At 36.9% G+C, this 10,491-nt stretch overlaps 1 protein-coding gene across 1 annotated transcript; it reads right to left on the reverse strand.

Annotated features, from left to right (window-relative positions):
* Positions 1 to 7,791: 7,791 nt before the first annotated feature.
* On the reverse strand, positions 7,792 to 10,109 carry LOC103059045 (olfactory receptor 4Q2-like). Its single transcript, XM_025175953.1, has 2 exons — positions 10,098 to 10,109; positions 7,792 to 8,715 (listed from the first exon to the last, which is right to left on the reverse strand). The coding sequence occupies exons 1-2, from the start codon at positions 10,107 to 10,109 to the stop codon at positions 7,792 to 7,794; spliced, it is 936 nt and encodes a 311-aa protein (XP_025031721.1).
* Between the last annotated feature and the right edge of the window lie 382 nt (positions 10,110 to 10,491).

Here is a 10,491-nt window from a genome sequence, read left to right on the forward strand (position 1 = left end):
CCTTAGATCTGTTGAAGAATAACAGAGGCAATCAGAGCTAATATTTTCCACTTAACATTGAAGTAACTCCAAATATATCACAGCAATAAGTCCATATATCAGCCTCCCAGGTAGACCAGACAAGAAACATGACAAGATGAACTAATTCTATTTTATTGTAAGGCTACATTAACAGAATCTTGCAAATCTGAAAGTACAAATCTTCCGCCATTTCTTTTACCACCTGAAAGTTAGGGCGGATCCTTTCTAAGTTTCTTTCTCTGCCCATTACTCAGTTGTGGGCTTCTCTCCCTTTTGTCTAATAATTCCATAGGCAGCATCTCTTCCCTGCTGTCTTCCAAGGTCATTCTCACATGCCATTACACCATGAGCCCTGGAGATAGAAGTTTTTAAATCCCAGTTGGGTATCAGGGTTAGAGTCTATCTGGACCACCTGCTTCTTAGGAAACAGATGACTAAATATTTTTTTGGAAGGAAGTCTAATTTTAGATGATCCCTTAGAATAGCATTTCCCAATCTGCATGTCCTGAGTAACAATGGACCTCAATCCCCAGAACTGCCCACTAGCATGACCAAACCTACTTTACAAGATAGCTAGACTTCCACTGTTTGCCCTTATTAACCCTATGGATTTTTAATTCCTTGTTTCAAGTTGCTATAGTGATCTGTATCATCTTGAAATGGGTAGACCCTCCATTACCAATTTTAAGAGGTCCAGATCCTTTAACATTTTCCCATCCCCTTCCATGGGTCCCCTAAACTAGTTCAGCTTTCTTCAACCAGGTGCCCTTCAGATCTGATGAACCAGAACTCATAATTCTCAACTAATATGGATTTTGGACAAATTTGGAGATATTATTGGATCTGTAATCCAATGTTTTTGGAGGTCTGGAGACAGCTGCATTAGAAATTCTTGATGCAGAACACAAACTTGATTAAAAAAAGAATTAAATTACTTCCTGTGAAGGTTCTATTAAGGGCTCTTTAACACTAATATCTTCTGAAGATCTGCATCCATGACTTTTAATATACAAATGTGATCATATTGTTTCACAGGAGGGACTGCTTGAGGTTTCTCTGTCTCTGTGTCAGCCCGTCAAGGTGGACCAGATGAGGAAACCAAAATCGTGCAGGCCAATACTACTTTTATTATCAAGTTATAGTAACAAAATCTTGGAAGTCTGAATGCACTGCCCACCCCCCACCCCTTTATCTTTGTGGGAACTAGGGGGAGCCTTGTCTGATACATTTTCTCAGATTACTGTTCTGCGCTAGACTCAGGTTTCTTTTATCTGACCATGTTCTTGGTAGCAGCTCTTCTTCCTGTCCCTCAAGGTCATTTCTGCTTCCCATTACACTCTTTTTCTCTTGCTTCTTCATATGAGCATTTAGCTATCTGCTATTCATTGCCCTTTTTGACTTTTGTTGTGCTAATCCTCTGTTCCACCTATGTAACTGTCACAACCTGTACCCACTCCTCCCTTCCTATTTTAGGAACATTAGTACAGTATGGTGAGTGGGAATTACTACAATTGCTCTTGTTTTCCATTTTTATAATCACATTGCAAGCTATTTTGTTCTATAGTCATTTTTAGATACCTTTTCTGTAAACAGCCCAGCTTTGTGAGATTCTTTCAATAGTGTCTTTAATTCCCTTGATGTAATTATTAAACCCTTGTTTTTCTGCCTCTACAGTTTGTTTTACCTGTAAAAGTCCTCACCCTCAGTCTTCTTTGGATGATTTAATCTATCAACATCAGCACAAGGGTGTAAAGCATTATTGATAGTCATCAATTTTCTGTTTCCTGGTCAAGGTTCATCTGAATTCAATCAACTGTTCCTGCAGTATACCAAATTACTGGTATTGGTCATGAGTTGGTAGCTCTGACTGTATTTTCATTATTTAGGTTAAACTTTAGGATTTTCCTTAATCACTTGTGATACTGTGGGCTTATTTTTCCTCTTAATTTGGTTGTGTAATATAATTGGTGATGATGATGATTTATATCCCCTGACTTTGTTCCAGGACTTGGAAGGGGCATACATAATGTTTCCTTCTTCCACTCCCCCAGTTTCTCAGTGAGATATGTTGAGAAAGAGAGAGAAAGAGAGAGAGGGGGGAAAGTGGCTGATCCAAAGGCAGTGAGCTTTCATGACAACGGGTAGACTCAAAGCTGGATCTCCACAATCCTAGTTCTACAACCTTATGGTGCACCATAGAAGAGTTTGTATTTATTTATTTATTTATTTATTTATTTATTTATTTATTTATTTATAACTTGAATTTTAAAAATTTACAAAGTACTGGTCCATTTTAACATGCCCATGCTCAATCCTGCCCCATGTCCAGGATTCTTACCTTTTATATAAATACTGAAATCCCATCATTCTTTGTAAAGCAACAGTTGACTACTTTGGTTGGGATGCAATGAATCTGATCAGATGCTTTTTCAAGAAAAGCCATAGATCAGATCTTGTCATTCAATCTATCCATTGAAATATTATCCACATGTTTCCATTGTTTAGTAATGATGAATGTGGCTGCTATACACTAAAACGTAATGAGTTTTTTTTAATCTTGCAGCTTCTTATTCTGGCCACCAAATCTGTGTAGCAAACCTAGCTTTGGAAAGAAAAGGTCTAACCGGTTGAAATGATTCAAAAGATATATATGAATGATTTGATGGCCATTCAAAGAGAGGGAAGGATGGGGAAGGGGGGAAAAAAGGATTCCCTTTCCTTTGCCTGGAAAAAAGGATCTGTTCTGCCCCTTCCCAAATGCCATCCTTGCTTTCTCCTCTGAATAGCAAGTGGAGAAGGGGAATTGCATGAAGGAGCTAAGAGGAAGAATCCAACCAAAGAAAAACAAAACTATGGGAGACTGATGGTCAGAAATAAAATAAGAACTTACCATTTGTTCTCCTGACCCATTGCTCATAATCCTTCTGGTGGATCAAGGTGTTCTTAATCCATTGATTATACAACTTCTGAGTGGGGCTTGTTCAAGATGAACACTGTACCATGACATAGGATCTTGCTTTCATTGCCTAAGCTTTATTGAAAAAAAAAAGGCACACAAATCTTGTTTCTCATGTCCTATTCCACTAAGATGGATGCTAATTTTTGTTTGTTCATCTAGATACTCCTTCTCATTTGTACCACTGTGACATTATTTGTGACAATATTGTACTATCAAATAATAAAACCATCTAGTACCATGTTAGCAACCCATCTGATTGTTAATCACTAAAACAAAGTCCAAACACACCAAATCAGTTTTCCTAAATAATTAAGACATCTCAGTTAAATGTGGAGGGGAAAACTCTTATTACCAATATAAGATACAAATGTGTCTATAAAGCCACTAGGATAATTCATTTATCTTTTGACTGATTTTATCTATAAGTATTGAAGAATACTTATCTATCTTTTGACTGATATAAGCTTCTTGGTTCTGGCAACCAGAAGTTCAGCACAGGACACTAAGGCATGTGAGTCACTACTATGGTTACTATGTTCTGCTCCAGTTGTATCTTCTGAATTAGTCCAATATGTAATTTCTCATGTAGGCAATTACTGAATCAGTCCATCAGTCCCAGTGGCTGAGCCAGGATGAAAACTACCTCACCTAGAAATGGCCATTTTTGTAATTTCCTGCCCAGAAAACTGTTACATATGATGTGTCCAATTTGCAGGAATATAGTAACAGCTTGTTTGTCTGCATGCAGCCCACCACTGCCTGAGTGATCAACCAGACCCATAAGACATAGGCTCATTATAACAAAACCATTTCTTACCTCACTAATTTATGTAAGAATTCCTTGTGGTCCTGTCTCCAAGGCTGGGGACAATGACACATGGATTTCTAGGAGTAGCTCACTAGCGCTGAGCTGCCTCTGGAGGCATCTGGTTGTCCATAGATATTCAAGAACTTCAGCTCACTGTCTTCAAGCCTTAATCATTCTTAATGAAGTTTTTGCTGGGGTGGGAGAGGTTATCTTGAGATAATACATGAAAAAACTATTCCAATTTTGTATGGATATGTTGGTCTAGGAGTTAGATGATATGGTACCACTTCAGAGGGGGGATGGCATGATGCTTTTGTTGAATATTTCCTTAAGGAAACTGCTAGGTCAACATTTGCTTTATACCATGTGTGAGTATTTATCTATCTACCAATCCATTCATCCCTTCAACCCACTATTGTGATGGAATGGTATGGCGAAGGCCGCGCTCGGGGAGATAAGCATTTTCTTAGCCCCCAGAATGAGCATGGGAAGGTGAAGAGGATGAGACTGGCACCACCCTAAGGAATTTTCAGTGTTTGCTTGCTGGCTTGGGAAGTTTAGATTCAGTCTGGCGAGATTCTGTCTTGTAGGTGGAAGCTAATAAATGCAACAGAACTGTAACTGTACTGTCTAGTGGAGTTCTTTGGGCTGAACCTGACAACTAACTATCCTTAGAGCCCATGGAAGCTGTACATCTCTGTAGAACATGAAGCTAGGTTCATAGCACTATCTCGGGTTGGGTCATGGCTCAACTATTCTTAGGCTTTTTTTTTTTTTTTTTTTGGTGATACGTTATGGAGTTAGACAAAATTGGCTGGGTTTTTGTAACCTGCGAAGTCTTAACCATGGTTACAACTCAGAGTGGCTGGATTCACAAGTACACTAAGTCCAAACCAAACAAAGTACATTATGGTTTAACATGTTGAGTGAAGAGTAGAACCACTGAAATCTATGGTTGAAATATTTGAGCCTGAAAGTGTGGACAATTAAATCTATGTTTTCCAATAGGTAATTTGCAGTCACACAAGGAAAATCTTGAGGGCTACCCCTGATAGACAAAACTGGTTAGTATCGTATCAATTCACTTGAATGGGTATAAAGGAATGACAATAGGAAAAATTCTTAAAATATAAATCAACTTCAAAGTTAAATTCATCTTTATCATCCCAAATAAAGGAACATTGTCCATTTTCTATTTCTTCTTTCCAATAGAAGAGAATATATGTAACTCAGGGTTGAACTGTGGAGTCCTTGGTGTTCTCTGAGCTTGGTTGTTTTCTTGCAGACGTTTCATTACCCAACTAGGTAACATCTTCAGTGCTAGAAGGGAATGAGATTTGTACAGGGCAAACTACTATATATAAACAGACAGCAAACCCCACTCCCTTCTAACACTGAAGATGTTACCTAGTCAGGTAATGAAACATCTGCAAGAAAACAACCAAGCTCAGAGAACCCCAAGGACTCCATATTTCTTCTTTCTTTTGTGTTAGAAATAAGTTAAAATTTACCAGCTAAGAAAGGATCCTTAGGAATCTTTACACCAAGTACAACACAAATTCTCAAGCTGTGATTCATGATCCCTTTAGAGTCACAGTCAGCTTACAGAAGTGTCATAAAATGCTTTTAAACCTGATCAGACTCGCACAGACCATGTGGAAATGTTATCAGACTATGGAAGCCTGAAGCAGGAGGTTACTGTACTACAACGTTAGAGAAGCTTTGTGACATATAGATGAAATGTAATTATTAAAAGTAAATGGTACATCTACTTCTTATCCTACCCTATCCCAAAGAAATCATTGGTTTAATTTGTGAGGGGAGAGGAGTTGCACAATTTTAGGTATTCTTTCAGGGGATTACAAGAGCCCTTGAAGTAAAGGAATCAGAAACTGCAACTTAAAACTCCCAGTCTCTATTCATGTCAGAATTAATGCTAAGATTCAATTAGGTTTTCTGGTTTGCTCCAGTCTGTAAAGCAACCAGCAGGGCTGTCCACTGAGGGATCAAAAAAATTAAGATGCTGGGTATGACTGCACAGTTGGAGCCCTGCCCCCTTTTTAATATGTATGGAATAAATATAAAAAAGGGGCGGGGCTTTGATCACATGGGTGCACCTGCCATCTTGATTTTTTTACCTCTCCCCCCCCCCATGGAAACCTCTATCAGCCAAATGGTGAACTGAACTCATTTATTAATGAAATTAAATTAGGAAATGAAATTTATTAATGAAATGAAATTAAAATGAAGTTTCTGGCTGATTGATAAAATGTAACATATCATCTACATATCTCAAAAGCTTACACCCTCTGTGTCCCTAGTGGTTGCTTAATTCCTTTAATGATAAAAAGTCAATAGTTTAATGGACTTCCTTTTTTCTTAGCATAAATTGTACAATGCAGTAAAAATATGTTATTATGTATGATGAGATTACAACTTTTTAAGTCTGTATTGAGCAGAGATTAAAGAATTATATCACTCAGGAGATAAATGGAATGCATAAAATATGAATTCTTTAACTTTCTCCTATAAGAATTTAATTTTAATTTTGGGGGTTATTTATTCGAATGAGGAATGTGTACAATAGTATGACCTTTAATAAATGTTTTTACTATAGTAATGACAATGATGAAATTGAGCCTTTATTCATATGGAAAAAAATCTACCTATCTTCAGTTACTTTCATCTGATTAAAAAAGTAATTATCATTCAACAAGGATACAATCAAAGGTTACTTTGAAAATGTATATAAATTACAGTTTTCAAGAGCATGGTTTGAAATAGTTACATTATTTCTCATGCCTTAACTTTACATGCCAAAGGAAAATTTTAAATGAAAATGATTTTATGCATAGAAGACAAGAAAATCTATTCATATTCTGAAGAAGTAAAAGAATGTCAAATGTTCATTAGGTTAAATTTGCAAATCTGAGAATATAATTTGGATGGGAGATACTGCAGTATAAAAAAAGTTCTATAATTTGGTTCAGATCTCCTCTAACTATTATATGACCCACTGACTCAATGTTCAAAGAATCAAAATAGTAATGTACGAAAAGTTTCACTACCCTGAAAGCTACATGGATGTGTGTATGAAATCATCACCAGACTTGAAGGATTTCTGAAGAATGGTAGTTGGGCCTTATAAATTCATCAGTTCTAAAGCCTGATTTCCTAGTCTAACAATGACAATTTTTAAAAACCCCAACCTTCTCCACCTATTTCTTCTTCAGTCGTCAGTTTGAAAAATTTACTAATCAAAATTTCATCACCTTTTGTTCATTAAATATTATCACTTACATACAATTGCTTCAATCAAATGCTCTGTAAAAGCTGTTTATCCTGTAAGAAAGCAACTGAAGTTCAGTTCTCTTTTTTTCAATCTAGGTAAGATTTCCCTGCACATAGAAGGAGGTCCTAATGTCTTACTATTCCATATTGTGAAAGAAACTACCGTTAAGATGAATTCATAAAAACAAAGAAAGGAAAAAGGTGTTTGCCACAACCATTTAAGACTATAAATACCCCAAAATAAACTTTCCAGAAAAAAAATAAAAATGAAATTTAGATTCACAATCTGCTATAATCAAAGTTATTGAAGAACATATTCCAACATTTCCTCTATATTTCAATAAAATTATTATTATTATCAGAGAAAAATGGAGGAACAAAGAAAAAAGGTGGAAAAAAGGTTTAATCTCAGCTGTAAACTGAAATAAAGTTCATTGCTTTTTCTTTTTATTATATTTTAATTAATTAATTTTTATCTATTTTAATCAATATTTATTCTATTTTTACTGTCAACCACCCAGAGTCACCCCACAGTAACATATTTGAAATATAAATAAATATTTATGAAAAATTATCATATATATATATATATATATAAACAGTTGTTTTTATAGAAATAAAGGTAATCAATAAATTGATGTGGTTATGAATGAGAAGTAGGTTACAGCTTAGGTGGAAAACTGTTATTCTGAATGGCTATTTGGATTTCCATCTATTTCCCATCACTGTCAGCAATTATTTCCTTGCTTCTCAGTTTCCTCATGGCCATCTTCACATCTTTGTTTCTCAAGGTGTAGATCAAGGGATTCAACATGGGAGTGATGATATTGTAAAGAAGTGAGACCAGTTTGTCCACTGAGAAAGTGGAGAAAGGCCGAGCATAGATGAAGATGCAAGGTCCAAAGAACAAGGTCACCACAGTTAGGTGGGAGGCACAGACACTGAGGGCTTTGCGGCGCCCATCAGGGGAACGTATCTTCACCAGAATGGTGGTGTAGGAGGTCAACAAGATGACAAAACAGCCAGTAGAGATAAGGCCACTATTGGAGACCATGAGGAGCTCGATGACATAAGTGTTGGTGCAAGCCAGTTTAATGACCGGTGGCACATCACAGAAGAAGTTGTCTACCCAGTTGGGCCCACAGAAGGGCAGTCTCATGGTGAGGATGGTCTGGACTGTAGAGTGGATTAAACCACCCATCCAGGAAGCTGCCACAAGCCAACTACAGAGCTGCCTATTCATGATACTAGGATAATGCAAAGGCTTGCAAATGGCCACATACCTGTCATAGGCCATGACAGTGAGGAGAAACATCTCTGCAGCACCCACAAAGTGGAGAAAAAAGAGCTGGGCCATGCAGGCATCAAAGGAGATGCTCCTCTTCTCAGCCAAAAAGTCCATCAGCATTTTGGGAGCTGTGACCGTAGAGTAGCAAAGATCCAGGAAGGAGAGATTCCCTAGCAGAAAGTACATGGGGGTGCGTAGTTGGGGAGCAGACCCCACTGTTACCACAATGAGGGTGTTTCCTATGAGGGTCACTGCATAGACAAGGAGAAAGACCACAAAGAGAGCAACTTGGGATTCCCATGTGGGAGAAATGGCTGCCAACAGGAATTCATTGACTCTTGTACCATTCTTTTTCCGGAAATCCATTTTATCTGCAAACAGAGGCGGGGGGCGGGAGGGGGAGAGAACACATTCATTCCATGAGGCAGCATTCTTTCTTCAGATATAACTTGCTTCCAAGGGAAGGGAAAGCCAAAACAAGAAATTAATAGTATTATTTCTCACCCCCATAGCTTCTGCCTGCCCTCCACCCCCAGCTAAAGAAGATTTTCTCAACCAGAGACTTTCAAATACCTTGGGATTACAATTCCAAGAATTTGGAACAAAACGCAGCTTGTAAATGTGCATGTCTATCAGTGCTGACATGCCAATTAATGCTGTCTTCAGTTCTGTGAACATCAGACTCACATTCATACTTGAAATCCAAGATCTGTTTAAACTAATAGAAAAGTATCAAATAATAGGAAAAACATGTTAATATATAACAGTTACCTAGTAAATCTCTAGCTCCTACTCAGTTAAATTCTCCGAATTCAAAATACTTTCTCATAACTAGAGGTACTAAGTAGGGTTGCCCACTTTCACTATTATTGTTCACTATTATTATTTATAAAAACTAGAGATAATCAGCATATTAAAGCTCTGAATGTGAATAGGAAGGAGCCTGGCCAGTCTTTTTGTATATAATGTAGCCATAATCTTCTCTGAACATCTGCAAACAATGACAATAATTCAGGAAGAGCTACTAATCTTTAAGAGAGTAGCAGATCCATCAAACACTCCTTCAAAAATGGAGTTATTATAGTTTAATATGGGTTTGAAAGATAGAGAGAAAATAATCTCCATGACTGGTATGCTTAAAACTTCAAAAGTAATTGCCTCTTTGGGGAGTTAAATTTTTTAAACAAATTTTAGAAATTAAATACTTTGAATTTTGTGCTTATTAATATATAATTCAATATATTAAAAAGAAAATAAGAAGTTGAACCAAAGAAATAATGGCAAAGAACTGCCTGCTTGGTACACTATGATCTGGAAAAGTCATAGAATCATAGAGCTGAAAGATATCTTAGAGGTTATATAATCCAATCCCCACTCAGAGCAGGATTCACTGGATCATCTCTGACAGATGATCATCCAACCTCTGTCTGAAGACCTCTAGTGAAAGGGAACTCATCATTTCCTCTGGTAGTTGGCTGATAGCTTGTATGGTTCTGACATCTAGCCTAAAAATACTTACTTGTAATTTTAACCCAGCGGTTCTGGTCCTGCCTCTAGGACAACTGAGAATAAATCAATTTGTTCTTCTGTGTAACAAGTCTTCACAAATGTATTGCTTATAAAATGTTTAAGAGTTGGTAGGCAGTGGTCTGGAATGTAAATATTTATAATAATGTCAGAAATAAATTAAAATATGAAGGATCTTCAAGTCATGTTTTAATGTCAATTACCCCAGTCTCCATCCCCCTGTATTAAACCCAGCATCTTTAGATTTTCTGGAAGACAAACTGGTTCATGAGGAGCATGCAATTTTATATTGCTGAAAAAGAACCTTCTTGTGTTGTCCAGTTGTAGCATTAAAGTTAATGGCAAGTATGATTGTAGAGTTTGAAAATGTAGATGTTAAATCTAAGAACCAGCATTCAAAACAACCCCAACCACTGTTAATTTGAGAAATATTATTACGAAATGGAAAGTAAACACTTATAAGAAGGACGTTAATTGACCCAATTTGGGTTACACACACACACACACAAAGACAGATAAAGTACACATATACAGTACAGTAGAGACTAAGATATTCACTCCTCTGAGTGCCTGTCTTCTATCGTTTTCTTTTAAATA

The sequence above is a fragment of the Python bivittatus genome, unplaced genomic scaffold (assembly GCF_059951505.1).
Source record: "Python bivittatus isolate LINGU-HERP-01145 unplaced genomic scaffold, Pbiv_v1 ctg000430_np1212, whole genome shotgun sequence".
NCBI classification, from domain to species: Eukaryota; Metazoa; Chordata; class Lepidosauria; order Squamata; family Pythonidae; genus Python; species Python bivittatus.